At 41.9% G+C, this 20,718-nt stretch overlaps 1 protein-coding gene across 1 annotated transcript in view; it reads right to left on the bottom strand.

Moving 5' to 3' along the window:
• DMBT1 (deleted in malignant brain tumors 1) overlaps nt 1-20,718 on the bottom strand; it is an 845,773-nt gene that overhangs the window by 117,438 nt on the left and 707,617 nt on the right. The window contains exon 21 of the mRNA XM_086919609.1: nt 13,511-13,840. Within this exon, the coding sequence (XP_086775735.1) occupies nt 13,511-13,840 (330 nt within the window). The remainder of the gene's footprint in view (nt 1-13,510; nt 13,841-20,718) is intronic.

Below are 20,718 nucleotides of genomic sequence, written 5' to 3'. Positions count from 1 at the left end.
GAAAGACGTACGTGAGCGTGAGAAACGTGAGCAAGCGCTGATTGAAAAAGAGCAACGTAAGAATGTGTATGAAAAAGCGCAAGAATTAAGGAAGAAGAAGTGAAAGAATTGGAAGAGAGACAGGAGAAGGAGCGCAGATAATAGATATCTGGACAATATGCTGTTCGGCAACCTCTTTATCCTGTCCTTAATAAATCACAAGATGATTTCTCATTGCTAGATCGTCCTCCGCCTCTGTATGCCGTTCCGTCCGCTCCATCAGACGAAGATGATGATTCCAGGGCAGATCGAATGAAACCAGATACTCGCTCTATGCTGTCAGTCGAACGCGCGGCAGAACTTAGAAAGACTGCTCGTCAAGCACTTTGTGATTCTGTTACTGTTTCGAACATCTTAGATAGTTTACAGGGGTGGCAGGACAGAGAGCGATTATATTTTACTGAGCATTTTGCTGAGGAAGTTGTTGATATGTTTCGGAAAGTCTCTGGTGTTTTAGAACCTGATGATGTAGCAGCCGATTGGAAGCAAATACGTAATGGGCATTTTACTCTCCCCCAGGTGGCTGATACGATAAGACGGTTGTTCAAACTACGAACTGAGGCGCTTCGTATGCGAGAGGAGAAACGGAAAACAGATGCAGATGCACGGACGGATTCGCTCAGCGGGAAACAATCATCTATCTTTGGAACAGATAAGACCGCAATAGTGCATGCAAAGCCTATGCGAGAGGCTGTGCCTTTATATGTTCCTCCTAAGGGAGCAGGTACAAGTGATGATAAGTCCTCTGTAGATGCTAAAGGTTATTTTATTTATAATTGGGTGTACACTCCCTGGAATAGGGCAGATGTAATGGCACTTAAAGCTGCATTGCCTGACCCGCGGAAAAATCCAGCTGCTTTTTATGAGGAAGTTGAGGGAGCCATACATTTTTGTACCATGACATTAGCTGATATCAATTTATTTTTCGGGCTGATATTACCGTCTGATATGTGGAGATCTGTGCGTAAAGTTGATGATCGCACAGCGTATGGGGCATTATGGAAGGAGATAGAGATGGGAGATGAGAATAGGGAACCAGAGAAAAAGCCATGTCAGTTGATTTTAGACCTTCCTGTTGCAATACTAACTAAGTTAAAAACGATTATTCCCCCTAAAAATATTGATTGGACTATTTTAGCATCATGTAAACAAAAGGCAGATGAATCGGTTTCATATTTCTTCACGCGTTTTGAGGAAGCCTTTCATGATTTTAGTGGTCAGTCGCTAACGGACGATACGGGCCGACATTTGTTTGTACATAAATATGTTACGAATCTATTACCAGGAGTGGCTAACTGTTTAAAAGTTAGTGAAAGCTCTTGGACTACCTCTTTTCCGGCATCCCTCCTGACGATGGCTCAATATTATGAGCGTCAGGAATTAGGAGCGAAGGGTAGTGAGGATAAAAAGTCTAAGGAATTAAAAACAAAGGTTATGTTATCTCAGGGTTATGGTCTACCTCCTAGAGGTAATGATAGAGGCGGACGAGGATTTTTTGGCTCTTCTTACACTCGTTCGAATTTGGCTGTTGATCAATGCTCGTATTGTAGGAAATTTGGCCACTGGGCTGATGAGTTCCCATTGTTGTGCTCACAACGCTATGTCCGTGGTAGAGGACCAATGAGAAATCGCGCAGGATATTCAGGTCCTAGGGGCAACACGAACGATCGCGCTAGGTTTGATTCTAATGTGCGGGTACAAAATGGGTTCAATACTTTTGACAGGTGCAACCAATACCAGATGTCTGATTATGTGCAGCCTGATTTACATAGGATTGCGTAGAATGGGGTAAGGAATCAGTTGAAGTTCCAGTAGATCAGAGGGGTCCTTATGTTACAGCACATGTTTTGGGTTCTACTTATCAGTTTCTGGTTGATACAGGAGCTACTCGTAGCGCTCTGTCTAAACAATTGGTTCCAAGGGCTCCCCTGTCTGGCTTAATGATCACATCGATAGGGTTCGATGGAACACCCTCCCTTAGCCCATAATCACAACCACTTGCATTTCATGTTGATACATTTGCTGCTCCATGCTCGTTTTTGCTCTCCCCAAATACACCAGATAATATTGTGGGTCTTGATATGCTTAAGTATTTCAGAGCTACAATAAGATGTTCCCCTGAAGGAGTACGTGTGATTTTGAATGATAATTACCCAGTGATGGACAGAGTTTGCATTGCTAAAGAGGATACTGCATTTGCCTCCCTACCTAAAACTTTGTGGGCTACTTCAGATACTGATGTGGGACAGATGGTTATTCCCCCAGTGCATATTAGTGTAAAGGAGGGAGCTGTGTTACCACGTTTGCCTCAATATAGAATTTCACGAGAGGGTGAGGAAGCACTCACACGAATTGTACAAGATCTCATTGAAGTGGGGGTGGTTGAAGAAGTTCCATTTAATGTTTGTAATAGCCTGATTCTCCCAATTCTGAAGAAAGACACTGATACTAGGATTTATCGATTTATAATTGACCTACGGGAGGTGAATAAGATAGTGGTGCCACAATACCCAGTGGTTTCTGACATCATGACACTTCATACTTTAGTTCCACCTACTGCAACCACGTTCTCTGTTATAGACTTGAAGAACGCCTTCTTTTCGATCCCTATTCATCCTGATAGCCGATATCTGTTCGGTTTCACTTTGAATAATCGATCGTATAGATTTTGTAGAGTTCCTCAATGCTATAATGAGAGTCCTAGTATTTACAGCCAAGCATTAAAGAGACAACTTGATTCTTTTGTTCTGCCCGAAGGTGTGGCGCTCATACAATATGTCGATGATATCTTGTTGACAGCCGATACCCGTGAACAATGTGAAAAATGCACTTTGTCCTTGCATTCTTTCCTTGCTTCACATCATTACAAAGTATCGAAAAAGAAATTGCAGTATTGTAGACCAAAGGTAACCTACTTAGGTCACCTTTTGTCTAAGGAGGGCCGTGCACTCACATCAGATCGCATTCAGGCAAGTTTAGACACACCAGTACCTTCTACACAGAAAGAAGTTCGAGCATTTTTAGGTCTTACTTCCTTTTTTAGGCAATGGATATTGGGATTTTCATACATTGTTAAGCCTTTGTTAGCACTTTTGACAAAAGACACTCCAATACCCTTCCATGGACGGATGAATGTGAGAATGCTTTTCGACAGTTACGACAAGCCCTTTGTTCAGCACCAGTGTTAGGTACTTCAGATTACACAAAGCCCTTTTTATTGTATGTACACAAGAGAGATGAATGTGCATTTTCAGTTTTAGTACAGACACATGGTGATAAGCAACGCCCTTGTGCATATTTTTCAGCAGTACTTGATCCTGTTGCTCGAGCGTTGCCTGGATGTTTTCCCTCGGTTGCAGCAACAGCTGTATCAATACGCCAGAGTGAAGGGATAGTCTTATCACATAAGCTGTTGGTGCTGGTACTCCATGCTGTTGATGCCCTTTTGAATCAAACAAAGATGCAGCATTTAACTAGTGCTCGTCTTACAGGATATGAGCTGATGCTGTTAGCTCCTCATATTACACTGAAGAGATGTGCAACACTAAACCCAGCCACGTTGTTGCCATTTCCGGTTACTCAGCCTGAGGCGCAAGAAACACATGATTGTATTTTCCTGACTGAGGAACAGACAAAGGATCGTATTGATTTGCAAGATATGTCCCTTCAAGATGTAGATGGAGAATTGTGGGTTGATGGGTCTTGTCTGAAGTTACCGGATGGTACAACTTCAGCCGCTTATGCAATTACTACGCTTCACACAATAGTGGAGACAGATCGCATACCACAGAAGTCAGCTCAAGCAGCAGAACTGATAGCTTTGACACGAGCATGTGAGCTTAGTACAGGTTTGCGTGTGAACATTTATACAGATAACCGCTATGCTTTTGGAGTGGTGCATGATTTTGGTCTGCTCTGGAAGGAAAGAGGTTTTCTGACATCACACAGGATGCAGATAATGCACGGAGAACTAGTGTATAATATTTTGACTGCATTAACATATCCAAAGAAAATAGCTATAGTGGAATGCAGTGCGCACAAGAAAGTGACTGATAAGGTGGGACAAGGAAATGCTTTTGTAAATCGAGTGGCACGTGAGACTGCAATGCAGCCTGACACTACTTCCATGTATGTAGTGAAGTCACAAGCTGAACGGTGGAACGATGCTAGGAAAGAAGTATTAGAGATACAAAGGACTGCTTCTGACAAAGAACGGGAGCAATGGTCCAAGGATAGAGAGTTGGATGATGAAGGTTGTTCGCGAAACACACAGATGGATAGATGGAAGTTGCCTATAGCTTTTGTACAACCTATGGTTCAGATGACACATGGACTACCACATGTTGGAGTTTCAGCAATAGTGAAATTGCTTACGCAAGTTTGGGGTGAAAATTGCAAAAAACACAGTTGATGGACAGAATGCAGAACAATGTCATTCATTCACCCCAGTACAAGGATCTGGGCCTAAATCCATCGTTTTTTTGCACTTCACACCACCCTGGGTTAGACACTGGCTATAGGCAAATCAGCTCTGACCCTGTGCCTCATGGGAACAGCCCAGTCCGAACTACCAAGCCATGTCTTTCCCAGACCGGAATCAAGCATCCAAGGACCGGTTTCTGGCTATCAGCCTTCTTCAGCCTGGACAGCTTGACTCCAGTGGTGTGGAGAGCCTGGGACTCACGTCTGAGTATACCCAGCACACTCGGGGTGAAAATTGCAAAAAACACAGTTAGTGGACAGAATGCAGAACAATGTCATACATTCACCCCAGTACAAGGATCTGGGCCTAAATCCATCGTTTTTTTGCACTCCACACCACCCTGGGTTAGACACTGGCTATATGCAAATCAGCTCTGACCCTGTGCCTCATGGGAACAGTCCAGTCCGAACTACCAAGCCATGTCTTTCCCAGACAGGAATCAAGCATCCAAGGACCGGTTTCTGGCTATCAGCCTTCTTCAGCCTGGATAGCTTGACTCCAGTGGTGTGGAGAGCCTGGGACTCACGTCTGAGTATACCCAGCACACTCGGGGTGAAAATTGCAAAAAACACAGTTGATGGACAGAATGCAGAACAATGTCATACATTCACCCCAGTACAAGGATCTGGGCCTAAATCCATCGTTTATTTGCACTCCACACCACCCTGGGTTAGACACTGGCTATATGCAAATCAGCTCTGACCCTGTGCCTCATGGGAACAGTCCAGTCCGAACTACCAAGCCATGTCTTTCCCAGACCGGAATAAAGCATCCAAGGACCGGTTTCTGGCTATCAGCCTTCTTCAGCCTGGATAGCTTGACTCCAGTGGTGTGGAGAGCCTGGGACTCACGTCTGAGTATACCCAGCACACTCAGGGTGAAAATTGCAAAAAACACAGTTGATGGACAGAATGCAGAACAATGTCATAGATTCACCCCAGTACAAGGATCTGGGCCTAAATCCATCGTTTTTTTGCACTCCACACCACCCTGGGTTAGACACTGGCTATATGCAAATCAGCTCTGACCCTGTGCCTCATGGGAACAGTCCAGTCCGAACTACCAAGCCATGTCTTTCCCAGACAGGAATCAAGCATCCAAGGACCGGTTTCTGGCTATCAGCCTTCTTCAGCCTGGATAGCTTGACTCCAGTGGTGTGGAGAGCCTGGGACTCACGTCTGAGTATACCCAGCACACTCGGGGTGAAAATTGCAAAAAACACAGTTGATGGACAGAATGCAGAACAATGTCATACATTCACCCCAGTACAAGGATCTGGGCCTAAATCCATCGTTTTTTTGCACTCCACACCACCCTGGGTTAGACACTGGCTATATGCAAATCAGCTCTGACCCTGTGACTCATGGGAACAGTCCAGTCCGAACTACCAAGCCATGTCTTTCCCAGACCGGAATCAAGCATCCAAGGACCGGTTTCTGGCTATCAGCCTTCTTCAGCCTGGATAGCTTGACTCCAGTGGTGTGGAGAGCCTGGGACTCACGTCTGAGTATACCCAGCACACTCGGGGTGAAAATTGCAAAAAACACAGTGGATGGACAGTTGATGTGTTTTTTGCAATTTCTGGGAAAGACATGGCTTGGTAGTTCGGACTGGACTGTTCCCATGAGGCACAGGGTCAGAGCTGATTTGCATATAGCCAGTGTCTAACCCAGGGTGGTGTGGAGTGCAAAAAAACGATGGATTTAGGCCCAGATCCTTCTACTGGGGTGAATGTATGACATTGTTCTACATTCTGTCCATCAACTGTGTTTTTTACGCATGTTTGGGAGCATCCGGAAATTGCTAGTACAGCTAAGAGAGTAGTACAGTCCTGCATGATTTGCCTGCAATTCAATCCTGGAAAAGGGACACGAACTCCAGCATGAGGGTTTGCTACACCAACTGCACCTTTTGAAGTTTTGCAGATGGATTATATTCAGCTTGAACGCTGCAATAATCTGAAGTATGTCTTGGTGGTGGTATGTGCCTTCAGTAAATGGATTGAGGCGTACCCTACAAAGGACAATACTGCAATTACTACATCAAAGGTGCTTTTGAAGGAATGTTTTTCTCGTTATGGTGTTTGTAGACTTTTGTGGAGTGATAACGGACCTCATTTTATAGAGAATGTTATCAAGTATGTCCTGAAAGGATTGGGGATCAAACAGAAGTTTCATGCAGTGTTCCACCCACAATCAGCAGGATTGGTGGAAAGATACAATGCTACTCTGAAGCTGAAATTAGCCAAGATACAGGCTTCTACTTCTCTGACTTGGCAGATGCGTTGCCACTGGCATTGTTTTCTATTAGATCAGTGCCTCATTCTCGGACAGGTCTCACCCCTTATGATATCCTGTTTGGTAGGCCCATGAATATCTGGGGAATTCCTAAACCAAGTTCTGTGTATGATGTACCTTGTGTCTTAATGAATGACTATTTGGCACAATTAACTGATAACTTGGTTTCTATTCATCAACAGGTTCGGGAAGCACTTCCTGACAGATATACAGGTGAAGGCCATGAACTCTGACCTGGCGACCATGTAATGATCAAGATCTTCGAAAGGTCGAGCAGTTTGGAGCCAAGGTGGCGTGGACCAGAGTAAGTGCTACTTGCCACGAGGACAGCAGTTCGAGTCACAAACCAGAAACATTGGATCCACAGCACCCATTGTCGGCGAGTACTTCCTACCTTGGTGGAGCCTGCTGTGTTGACCGATCATCGAGAGGTTCTGACTGCGGAGAAAGGCTGTGCTGTGACACCTGACGGATCTGAGGAGTTCTTCCCGGACCAGACAATCCCTGGAGCAACGATATATAATTTGAGACCGAGAAAGGAGTCTGCAGTGCTTGTGAAAGTTGTCTGAGCATTCCCTGGGTTAGTGAAACGGAGAGCCGATGTGGCAAGGGGGGGGGGGAATCTGCCCTGCATTAGAGTAGTGACACCCGTCTTGGCCCGTGGTGAAGAAATCAACGGCTGCCCAGGGGTAAGAGCTCTGACAACTACTTTAGTTTCAGGAAGAATTGTTTTGTGCTTTTATCAAAAATGGAAAAGAAGAAGATTTGTTGTGCTGTAGGGCTTATTGTTGTCTTGGTGATTGTGGTAACAATAACATGGTCTGTTGCGGAGACAACTCCTGCTCGTGAGTTGTTTGTTGTTACTGCACCGACACCTGAGGAGCATTATTTCTTCACGCTCCCATATCAAGAATTGAAGCACCGAAAATCCTACCTTAATAACACTTTTATTCAGATGCTACACCATACCTACATTGCTACAAATGCCACGAACTGTTGGATTTGTGGGATGATGCCTGCACATCAAAAGAAGGGAGGTACACCATTTATACCTCTCCCTTTTTCGCATAATAGCTCCTGTCGAGCCTGGTATACCCTGCTGTTTGCAACTAAGAAGCCTACCATGGGCAGACTGCTTTTCCGGTTGAATAAAGAATGTCATCAAGACAAAGATGGGTATCCCCAATCGAATTGAACTAAATGGGAATGGGAGGAATATTGACCGGACAATATTTCAACGCCATATATCTTCACCAACACAAGAGACTCTATTGAAAGTGAACATTTTGTTATCTCTGTCACTCAGGCACAAGAATTATATGTACAGAGCATTGGACATATTCATGTTGGAATTAGTGACTGTATTACTGTTTTGAATATGGATGGATTGAATAATAGTACTTTTTTAGCTTCTCATAACACCTACTTTGTGTGTGGAAATCGTGGATATTATCGATTGCCAGCTGGGTGAACAGGTGTATGTTATGTGTCATTTTTGTTGCCTCCTGTGTTTCTGGCACATCCATTGTATCATCGAGATCTTAAACTATTCAACAACATTACTGTAAATCGTTATAAGAGGACCTTGAATACTGATGATGTAGATCAAACAGATACTATGCTGCAACATTATGTAGATTTTAATTTAGGATTGTTCTTCTTTGTGGGTGCTGCATTAAATAGTAGAAAAGTGCGACGATTAACTAGAGTTGTAGAAGCTGTTACAGATCAAGCAGCTGTAGCCCTAGGAAACCTCACTGAAGAATTGCAAATTGCTAGAATTGTTGCTTTACAGAACCAAATGGTTCTGGATATTATGTTAGCAGATAGAGGTAGTGCATGTCGCATTATAGGTAGTAGTTGCTGTGTGTTCATCCCAGATCACACACCATCAGTGTATAAAGCGATCAATAAACTAAAGGGTCCTCTGTTTTAAATCAACGGCGATTAAGTTAAGCATTAGCAGAAGACATGCTGTATTTGACCATTTTCGTAGCAATTGAACCGACTCCATTTTGTATTTGTGGCAGCCATTTTGTCTGCCACATGTTGTCATGTGCTCGCCACGAGTTTTGTCCTACCTCCTTGTTAACTGCACCTGAAATCTGCCCAGTAACAGGCTATATTTAGCATCCCCCACTTTCAGCATGCCCAGGCATGCCCAGTAGGGTCTGTAACTGTTACTAATTAGTTACAGATAGGAATGTGTTTACTAGTGTCTGAAAAACTGTTAACTCCGCCCACTCATCGATTGTGCCTTCCAATATGCCCTTATATATACATAAAACTTGCTCTTGTATTTTGTACCGCCTTCTTTTGAGCCCCCTCATTGTGTATAAAAGGGGCCATGTGCTTTAGTTCGGTGTGCTACTCTATGCAATACTGAAGGGTGTTGTGTGGACTGTAGTACCACCTTTAAAGGCTTAATAAATTATGCCTTTGTATTTTCCAGTTTCTGTGCCAACTTCTTCCTATGGTCTGAGGACTCTGTGCAGAGAAGGGCGAACCCCTTGCACTGGTAGGCCTAGCTGAGGCTTGCTTACTTCATGCACTCACGTAGATATGGGGATCGAGCTAGGCGATGGCGTACACACCATTTTGCTTTACGCAAATGACCTATTAATATACGACAGGGACTTTCATGATATTCCTCCCTCCTTTGACCGAGCCCTTAGTCGTTTTTCACGTGCTTCCGGGCTGCAGGTCAACCAGACGAATTCTTTACTCTCCCCGTTCTTAGGGGACATCCCAGACTACAGACTTGGGGGGGCACCAGTGGCCTGGTGTACCGATCCTTTCTTTATCTAGGAGTCAGGTCTACTGCGCCAGAGCTGACCACTTCGACGGAAACGTCCGTGCTACCACAGCTATTCGGTCTCAGATGATGTTCTGGAAAACCCTCCCCGTGGCAATATCTGGTAGAATCGCCGTGGTTACGATGGTGGTTGTCCCTCGCCTTCTATAATATTTTGCCACTCTACACCTCATCATCTCACCCCCTTTCTTTAAGCAATGGGAAGGAATAGTGCAGGATTTTATATAGGGAGCCTCACGCCATAGAGAATCCATGGGAAAGCTTTACCTGCCCACTGAGTTGGGTGGTCTTGCGGTACCCAATTTCGAACATTACTACGTGGCCTCCCAACAGCAGTGGATCACCAGTTGGATGTCCTCCGGTTATTTGCAAGACACAACCTCTATGTAACCTTCCTCCAGATTTTCCACCCTTGCTTTATGCTTAGGGCCCCAGATGTTTTTCTCCACAATGTAGCATGCAAAAGCTTCCGGAAGTGTCTTTTCCTCACTAGGACCACCATCCCATACACACCCGCCATCCCGCTTTTGGAACTCCACGGGGTGACGCCTACACGACGGGGGCTGAGTTACATCACTGGGCCTCGGAGAGGATACAGAATGTGGGGACCTCTTCCAAGAAGGTGCTCTCATCCCGTTCCAGAAACTCATAACATGGGAGAATGGGCATCCTGGGCAGTTACTACTACACAGAACATTCATAGCTATGTTAACATCCAAATGGGGAACGCTTGCCCAGGAACCTCCCTTACATCACACACTGCAGTATCTATGCATGATAGGGAAAGGGAAACACCTCATGCGCTGGTTCGCATTTTCACTCTGACAACACACTGAAACAGATCTCATTTGCCTCCGACTTCACTGGGAGGGGGCACTGGGTAGAGCTTTTACAAATAGGGAATGGTTGGCTGCTTGTGGTAGCCTGACCCGCATCCCCCGGAATTAACGATTCCGACAGATACAATTTTTCATACACCACCAGGCCTACCTTACCCCAGCCCATATCAACAAGTACTTCCTCAGCGTAGATGCAGCTTGTCCCAGATGCCCACAATTGGATGCCAACCTAATACACATGCTTTGGGCATGTCCATTCCTGACTGACTATTGGAACACGGGGACCACTACTCTCGTGAGATGCACCTCCCGCACCATTCCCCTGACCTGTGAAGCCCATGTGTTAAACCTCTTCAATAGAAACAAGAAATACAGAGCTGCCACGAGGTTTCTAGATCTCTGTCTCATAACGGCCAAACGCTTGCTTACCAAGCGGTGGAAGTATCCCCTACTGCTGCACCCTCTTGCCTGGCTCAGTTTCTTACTCAATTGGGCGAGGGCAGAGGGTGCAGTAGTATGCAGGGAGGACCTGCTAGGCATACATATGTTCCCCCTGATACCCCAATGGGATGAGATGGTTTCCAGACTTTCGGGGGGAGACACAGACAAGGGATCCCCAATGGCATCACAGAGACTCATCACTCAGGGAAACCCCCCACCCCTTGCTGACGTAAATATGGAACACCGCCGACATTCGGATAGCTACCGCCCCAGTGCCAGGAGCTCCTATCACCATTGAGACTTGGAGGTGTCTGAGGCCCTCCAGCGAATTTAGATATGGCGGCAGGTCTTACACGACTTTACCCTGCCCGTCCTTCACTTTTGTTGTCCTCATTTTGTTGCATCCTATGTCCCAGGTTATGTTTGAACGTCACTGTTCCTAAAACTATTTGCATACTATCTGATGTATAGATCTAACAGTATTATTTTGTCCTCCTTGAGATATTGCCACAAGATTGGTTATTATTAACGCAACCCTGTATCTGCACTGTGATGTCGTACCCAGTAATAGTGTACCTATTCTTTTCCCGTCTGTTACATGAATGCTGCTCTGATTGTACGGTTTTACTGAACGATGTGCAAAGGAAAGAAAAAATTATTAATAAAAACGATTTAAACAATTTTTTTTAATCAAACTAGTAAGGCACATTCAAAAACATAAAAATCTCCCGGAGTAATAGTGCTAGTTAACTGATAAAAGGTTTTAAGTCCCATCGGACCAAGTGCATGTAAAAGTAGTCTTTTCTTTTGTTCAGCATCCATCTTTTTTGCTTAATCACCAGCTTCAATGTACTTGACAAAGTATGCCTTCCACTCTGTCAACTTAAGGGGAGGTTCACTCCCAGAGACCCAAAAGGGTTGAGGAGAAGAAAAACTAAAATTAGCAATATTTGTTAAATTTGTGCTAGTGCCTTCATTAGACATGATGAGACTTGTTTTCTAAGGAAGTCACACAGGTAAGAAGAGTGGTATCCGTAATACTTCACAAATTGAAGAACGAGTGTTAATCTAAGAAAATTACATTTGCACAGGTAAGAAGGGTGGTATCCGTATATCACACAGGTAAGAAGAGTGGTATCCGTAACCCTCAAAAACTGTAGAAGTTACACAGGTTTGAAAGCTGTGGAATGAGTGTTGTCCATAATACTGCAAAACTGTAGAATGAGCGTTAAATATCGTCACAAAACCTGCAGGTAGATGCAATTATAAGTATAGTATGCCGGTTGTAGAAACAATAACTGACGCAGCAGTATCAGCGCTAACCAGTTCAGACGAACTGGTAACCAAGCAACAAGTAAATCCAATAGGGAATGAAAACAAAGATGGCCGCCAAGAGGTCATGTAGCGTGATCCACGTCATGATGTTGTTCCGCTGGATGCAGAAACAAGGAGAACGTCAAAGGAGGTTGCGGAGTTCCGTGAGGTCAAGCGGGAACGCAGAAGGAAATGGACGTCATTCGAAGCACTGGACAACCAAAGATCCGAGATTGAGGGCTGAGGGTAGGTGCGACATGGAATGCCAAAGCCACCTCTGTAATGAACAGAAATAAGTCTATTCTTTGTGATTTAAATGATGTATTTATTTTAGTTGTAGTCAAGATGAAGGAGAGCCCCGCCAGGAGCAGTCTGTGCTCTGCTCAGCCCATTCAGCAACTGATCTTAACATCCCAACATTCTAACATTCACAACCTCAAAGAATGCAATCTCTCAACGGTAGCAGGTAAATTACAAATCCACTTTGAAGCTGTTAAAGATCCCAAAATCAGCGTACTTACGGAAATACACCTAGGCAGATACTAACATTTCAGATGCAGAAAGTTAGTGTTACGTGGCAGCAGGTGCATAAATATGACGAGTATTCAATTCAGCAAAAATCATTATGAAAAAAATCCTTTCCTGCGCGTGTGGATCAGTGGCTCCTCAGAACATAGTCGCCTGTAAAGAGAAGATGCTGTAGGCATATAATTGTAGAATAACCCTTTATTCCTGAGGAGCCTTGAGGGAACACACCATCTCCGTGTCCACTCCTGTATCGATCTCCCAACTCCCCACAATAGAACTTGAACACTAGTCAAGTGAATACATTCCAACACATGCAAACATTCACAAGAGAAACACGAGCATGCAAAAGGCAACTAGTTGCCAAGCAACACAACAGCTTGACTTGGAAATAGAAGTAAGATACAATAATTATCATTCAGCAGCACAATATCATTCGATAGAGCAGTGGCAAAAGGAGAGAAATTCAGAAGAAACCAAAATATCCTCTATGGTTTTCAAAGAACTGAACTCACTTTCATACTTTTCTTTTTAACTTAAATGTAGTGAGAGACAGGGGTCGTTCAAGGGAAAGTGGGGGTGATCAGTAATGTTCGCAACTAGAAAAGAAGAATATCAGATAACAGCTTGCAATTCTAATTAGTCAGAACCAAGAAGGTGAAATTCTACTTTTAATAGTGACTTTAGCCATTGAGAAAAACTACAAAATAGGACATGTTTAGGACACCTATACTTAATATAAGCAAGTATAACATACCTGAACAGATGACCCCAGCATCATTGCTATGGAGACAATTATGTATGTTCCATCCTTTGTTGGGACAGTCCCATAGGTGAGCTTCCATTCCTCTGCAGAGCACATCATCTAGAAGAATGCTTCCAGTTCCTTGACCGAAAAAGGCCCCTCCAGGAGACGTCTGGACTGTTCCACAGCCCAACTGTCTGCACACAACTTGTGAATTTGCTGTACTCCAGAAATCATCACACACGGTCCCCCAGGTGCCTCCATAATAAACCTCTATGCGGCCAGCACATTTCTGTCCACCATTAACCAGGCGTAAGTCCACATTCTCAGTAACACGAGCAGCTAGATGGACAAATAAGTGACAATTCATTCTTATCAGACAGAATAGGGTCATTCAAAACTGCAAAGTATTTCTTTAACTTGTGAATATTCATTACCTTACATCAGATATAAAGTTTGGTTAGACAATCGCAATTTAATAAGACCATTGGTAAATGCTTGTAGTAGTGAATTAATAAAACAAGAGTGCTTGGCTAATAGCAATTTGGTACAATCATTAAACTCCTCTAATTGGCAATCTTTTTTGCATAATACACAATATACTTTTAACCAAATAAGGATGTTTGAAATATTGTGCTCGAAAGCTGTAGCAGAAGTATAAAGTGCAAATACCTTTATGGGTATAATTAGTGAGGGGCCCTGTGTGAAGGGCACATGCTAAGTCATTACAGTTTTCCAAGCCACGGCCATGTACAAAAGCTTCCAGGATATTGTACAAGCTTGAATAGATTGTGTAAACCTGCCACACTTTTAAAAGTGCAATAATGGATTTATGAGAAAGCTTCCATGAAAGAAAACTCAAATAATAAATTAAATAATAAAATCAAGCAGCAAGTGTGGTAAAGCCTTATTTTATTTTATTGATGGTGTACTTCAATACATGCTGGAAAGCATTAACCACACAGATGGCAGTGTACAAGGACACAAACAAGTAACAAACGTGATGGAGCAGGATTTTCACGAAAGTAAATCCTGCTCGCATTGAACCCTCTGTAACATTTACTAACTGTGTGCAGTGAAAATGATGTGGAAAAAAAAGGCCTAACATGAGGGAAAATGCTACTGCGCAAGCATGTTCTAAAGTAGAATAGTAGGCTGCAAATGCTTTTTACTAACGAAAATAATAGGACTAATGCCGCATTTGTGCACGTTATTACCGTCTGCTAGGAAAAGGTAATAAGAAGCCAAAATGGGTTGCTCAGGGATTAATGCAGCGCTGTGCAGAGAAAAAGCATTATAAGTGAATAATAATGTTTGTGTTTGCTCTGTTTAGAAGAACGGTTCGCAAATTCTGCATGGCAAATAATGGATTTCGGAGTCACTGGAAATAAAAGCGTTATAAAAATGAAAATTCAAAAGTGGATAAAAAGATGGAATATTATTCTGTCCTTTAAGTCCGCAGTGCCTGGCAAAATCCAGTATGAAAGAACAATGTGACAAATAGAGGGAAGCTTCCTCTGAAAAAAAGCGCTTAGCGAGAAAGATATACGTTTGCAACATTTGTCAGAGAAGAAGAATAAAATGACGACGGCTGGAATTTATATTTCCTAGGGTGGAAGTTTATGTCCAAACAATGGGACATTTAGTGTGGAGGACATGCTGAGAATGGGATGACCTTAACCAATCAGATGTGAAGAAAACTTTAGCTTGATACATGTGAAGGTTGGACATGTATAATTGAGGTGCCTGGTGGAAGGGGTTAGGTGACTGACTTGTGAGATTGTTGGGAGATCGTCGCTATCGTCGGTTTTACTGTTCTGTTTCCTGTCTATTGATTCCTGACTTAGTCTTTGCCTCTTCAAATCTTCTTGGGGGGCCTTGCTGCTCTCATGGCCAGAGAGTAGATTCCAATTTGGGTTAGTATAGAGTGAAATCTGAATTTACATAATCATTTGCAAATGTATTTTTATCTCTGAATCTTTTGTCTCTTTGCCTATCCACTCCTTTTTGTATTGTCATTGATATGAATCTGTCATTTTCTCTTCTGATATTGTTTGATTTGTGACACTCTATAATTCATGCTGTATGTTAGTGCCAAAGAGCAGTGTTTCACATTACTTAGATAAACATTACAAATACACTGATGAGTTTGTCTTTGTTAGGAGTGATTCAATTTAGCGGTTTGATTTGCCAAATGTCATTAACAATAAAAAGATTGCATCGCCAATTTTGGTATATTATAGATGAGAGTACAATTTTTGGAGACTGGTAAGTTTAATTTAGTTTTGAATTACACAAACCCAGCGTGAAGGGACTTTTGTTGGGTATTGGGCTTTGTCTTCAGAAAAATTTCTAGTTGTGAATCACTGGATCACATGCAAGAAACATATTTTGTTATAGTGGGAGCCGGGATGCAGTCACCAATGGCATCATTACAATAGAAATCATAAACAAAAAATGAGTGACGTGGGAGTGTATGTCGTGGATTCTCCATTTGCTTAAGTCCCCACAACAGAGGTGCGTATGTGTATGCACAGATGCCAAACCGACACAGAGACAGGTGTATCAGACAAGGCCTGGGGAAACCCAGATAGCTAGGTTCAGTAATTGTAGGCATGCCTGCAATTGATGTGGAGTGAATTTTGCCATCCATGGACACTTCAGCACCACTAAGCTAGCAATCAAATGCAAGGTGAGGAAAGGGAGCACATCAAAATCTGTTTTGACCTTCATTGTGGGGGAAGGGGGAGGGGAGTGATTTCAGGTTGGTCAGCTGCAAACAGAAGGGATGGCTAAGGGGGCCAGGATCAGGGGGAGGTGACATTCTTGAATGAGTAAGTGTGGTATCTTACCACCGTATTATCATTAGATAATGCATTTAGGGATTTTGTATTTCTTGTATTTTGTTTCTATTGTTAAATGATGTGTTTAGCTCATTGTATTGTCATTTGCCAAGCTCCTATTCTAATTTAGAATATTTAGATGCTTAGGTATCAGTTGGAGTGATCTCCTGGGCCTTTTTGTATGGTTGAAGCTATTTACTTCAAATAAGCTGTTCTACAATCATCTGGAGTGATGTCTTCATTCCTACTACACAGTTGGTGACTATCTGGGTAAACCCTGTTTGGCTTCGAGGACTATAAGGTACTGTATTTTTTAAAATATATTTCTGAGTGCCCAGGGATCCGTCTTTCATGTGTATGCATGAAAAACACTGGCGCCTTCTAAAGTTCGCATCCACACCTGTACGCCTATTTCAGTAACATGTTGGCCTGAGAAGCCTTTACTGTCATCACATTTGTTAAATTTCCAATGTGTCAAAGTTCAAAGAGCCTGCACACAGCAGCCTCATGACATGTCAGTTCTTCATTTCACGCAGACAGCGCATGCCACATCATTTCTGTGAGGAGCATGTGCCGAAGATTCTCCAGCATTGTTTTCTGTTACCTAGCAATGTCCTTTAATTTACCCCTAGTCCTCTGGTCTGCAGATTGGTTTTATTTCACTTGCTGTCTGTCTGCAATGTAATCATTAACATTTACATTGGAATTCAATATTGCGTGTCATTATTTAAGAAATAGTACCACGTAACAGTTTCTACTGGTGATGCACGTTTGCAAACACTGCCATCTCTTTTGTTAATTCTTGAAACCCTAATGTGGTAATGGTAAAATAAATCCAGTAGCCGAAGTGTAGATTAAGAAGATGGTAGTTTATTGAAGTTGGTAGTAATCAAGTAAGCGAGAACCCCACAAGGAGCAACCTCCTTGCTGCTTAGCCCATTCTCTCAACTGACACTCCCCAGGCATCCCAACACTTTGTGACCTCACCACTCATACCAACATTCTACCACATCCACACTGGCTGAGCAGTAAGGACCATGAACCAGGAAAGATGCATTGCATTGAAGGTAAGATACAACAACTACATTGCCATCTAATGGAATAATTCAGTGATCAGCTCACTTTTGTATTATTGATTAGCACACTATTTGGTGGTGATTAGTCACAAATTATTTAGTGAACAACACATTTTTGAACTGATGCTGATTTATTTATAGTGATTAGCATAATATTTGGTGCTGATTCTTCCTCGTAGGTTTTTTATTATTAGTGATAACAATCTTCATTGTACAGGTTTTAACTACAATGAGTTGCATTTTTCTTTTACAGCCAAATTCTTCAATATGCAAGCTGGTACACCCCACCTAAATTTTTACAGGAGCCTGGTGATCCTCCTTTGAAATGGCAAATATGGTTTAGAATATTCACTGCATACTTAGGAGCCACAGATGGATTGAAGTTTAAACCTGATAGAAAACACAATTCACTGGACTATTATTTAGGCGTGGAATGTCAAGATGTATTTTATCATTTACCTGAATATGTTAGTAATAACGATGTGCAGTATGATGAGTTTGTTGTCAAACAATTGGAACTTTATTTCGATGGAAAGATACATTTAGTGGTACGTTGTCATATATTTTCCACCTGTGTACAATCCTCAAATACATCTATTGACTTATTTCATACAGCTTTAAAAGTACTTTTGACATATTGTGAATTTGATGATTTTACTTCACAACTCATTAGAGATCAAATGTGTTCAGATGTTATTCTAAAGAAATTCAACAAAGATTGTTAGCCTGTAAGATCCCCACATTTGATCAAGCAATAGTCGTTGCTAAAAGCATTGAATTTTCTCTGGAAGACTCAAAACAGAGCATGATAATGCTGCATGTTGTGTGGCTAAAGTCACTCAGGTAATCCTCCTAAAATAGTCATAATAATAAGCAATTTACATCCCCACAACCTAGTATTATGGCAAATAGGGGCAAAAGTTATGTTTGTGGCATAGCTTAACCTGTTTGTTATCATTGTGATTCATTAACACATTTGTTGGATTTTAAGAACAGTCCTGCCACTGGGCAGATATTTCATTTGAAACAAAGAACCATTAAGTGTAAAGTGTATGTATTATTCAAAGGGATTAATGTGCTGGGCTGGTGGCATCGGGCAGATTTTGGACTAATAATTAGACCTGGTCATAAACATCTGGTAACTCATTTCAATTCTGTATTGAATGTAGATTGGAAAGACAGGTTTAAAAAGGCATTTCAGGATAAACTGGGAAAAATCAAAGATTTTGTGCATACCATCAAAGTCAAAGAAGGTGTAGTTCTGGTAAAACACAAATTACAAAATGTCACACTTAGTGTGAGGGTTGAACTATCTACCATTCTATAAAAAATTGCAAAACGATGATATAATTGAACCTGTTGATGCCACTCTATAACTTTCTACTATTGTACTGGCATAAATAAAGTCAATTATGTAATCTGGGTAGAAACTCTTCTTTTACCATGTATCTAATCAATATTGTGGGTCAGTCCGAATAGCTTTTGAAGTAAGATGATCGTAGTCATCATCTTATTGCATTTATTACACCTAATAGTACATTCCAGGTTTGCAGCATGCCATTTTGACTGGCATCGGCTGCTTCTGTTTTTCAGAGGGTAATGACAAGAATGTTTGAAAATGTGTATATTGAGGCTATTTTTCAGTACCACATTTTCTTTTTTGCAGAGTCTAAAGAAAAACACAATAAGGGTGTACAGAGACTATTGTCGGTTTAGGAACATAATGGTGTTACTATGTGTAAAGATAAATGCCTTTTTGGAGTCAATAGAGTATGTAGGTCACATGTTAACATCTAAAGGTATCAAACCCAAACAAAGCATAATTGAGGGTGTCGTCAGACTCATCATTCTAAAGATAGAGAGCAATTAGGATCTTTCCTAGGTCTCTGTGAATTCTACTCAAAAGATATTAAGTATTTTGAAGGTATGCCTGAATGTTTTAGGTTACTGCTAAAAAGAACACCCCTTTTGATTAGTCTCCCATGTGTCAACACAGTTTTGAAAGTAGTAAATGTAGCACTGTGGCAGCACCATTTTTGCTTCCTATGTTGAAGGTAGAGAAATGGTTGTAACTGTTGATGCATTTGCTTTTGTTATGGCTGCAGTTCTTCTTTGAACGCATAGCAACAAGGAAGTCACAATAGGCTTTGCCCTAAAGAGAATGAAAGATATAAAGACAAGATGTTCAGTTATTAAAAAATACATTTTGGCATTGTTTTAGGGGTTGAGAAATGTAAGCCCTACCTTTGGGGCAGAAAGTTTTGCATAAAGATAGATCACAAACCTTTGGTGGATATTGTATCAGGCAGAAAGATGCAGAAAGCTACAGCAAGACTGCCTGGATTAACAATTAAGTTGCTGTAATTCAATGTCCATGTTGTTTGCATTTCAGGGGGCAAGACTGCTAGAGAGGAATTTTGGCTTGTCTTTTGATGATTCATGTGATGGTAATGATCATGAAGAAATTGAAGAGTGTATAATGGCTAAAGTTGAGGATGTAATAGTATATTCATACATGGAAACATGGCACAACCAGTTGAGAGGTGATGCAGTTTTAAGTCAAGTCATACTTTTTGTGCAAGTAGAATGGCAAAGAGAAAAATGACTTTACAACATTTTAGCAAATTAGCTAATGAGTTGTCTTTGGAAGAAGAATTATTGGTGAGATGAGCAAATTAATACCTACAGAATGGTTTAACCAAAGGACATTGGAAACTGATCATGTCGGTCATTTGGGGATACCTGCCACTAAACACAAAGTAAGAAATTACATTTGGTGGTTTATTATTGATAGAGATATTCAAAAGTTAGTGAAAGAATGTGTGAAATGTTTTTGTAGTGACAAGCAATTGGAGACTATTTCTCCTGACATGACAGAGGTGTGGCAGAGAATTGTGGGTGATTTTCTAGGTTCCTTTCATGTGTTACCTCACAATCATGCAAGGAGGATATAAGCTTGTGGGGTGGCAGAACCCAACACTAATGCTGTCATTAAATTTTTTTAGGAAGTATTTACCAGAGAAGGAATTCTGGAAGAATTGCTGACAGATAATGGTGTGCAATTTATATCTACAGCCACGACAGAATGTGTTTAAGAAATGTGTCATTAAACATCTATGTACTCTACTCTACTATCCTCAGGTCAATGGAAAGTTTGAGAGTTTTAATTGGGTATTTTTTGGAGTGTATTCAAAGTGCCATAAAATCCAGAAAGATTGTGAAGCAGCAGTCATAATTATTTTTTTGGTTTACAGATCCACACCTCATTTTGTCAGGGGAAAAGTTCCTTTCAAACTCATGA

Source organism: Lissotriton vulgaris, chromosome 5 (assembly GCF_964263255.1).
Source record: "Lissotriton vulgaris chromosome 5, aLisVul1.2, whole genome shotgun sequence".
Lineage (NCBI taxonomy): Eukaryota > Metazoa > Chordata > Amphibia > Caudata > Salamandridae > Lissotriton > Lissotriton vulgaris.
This window is presented reverse-complemented; position numbering and strand designations above follow the sequence as displayed.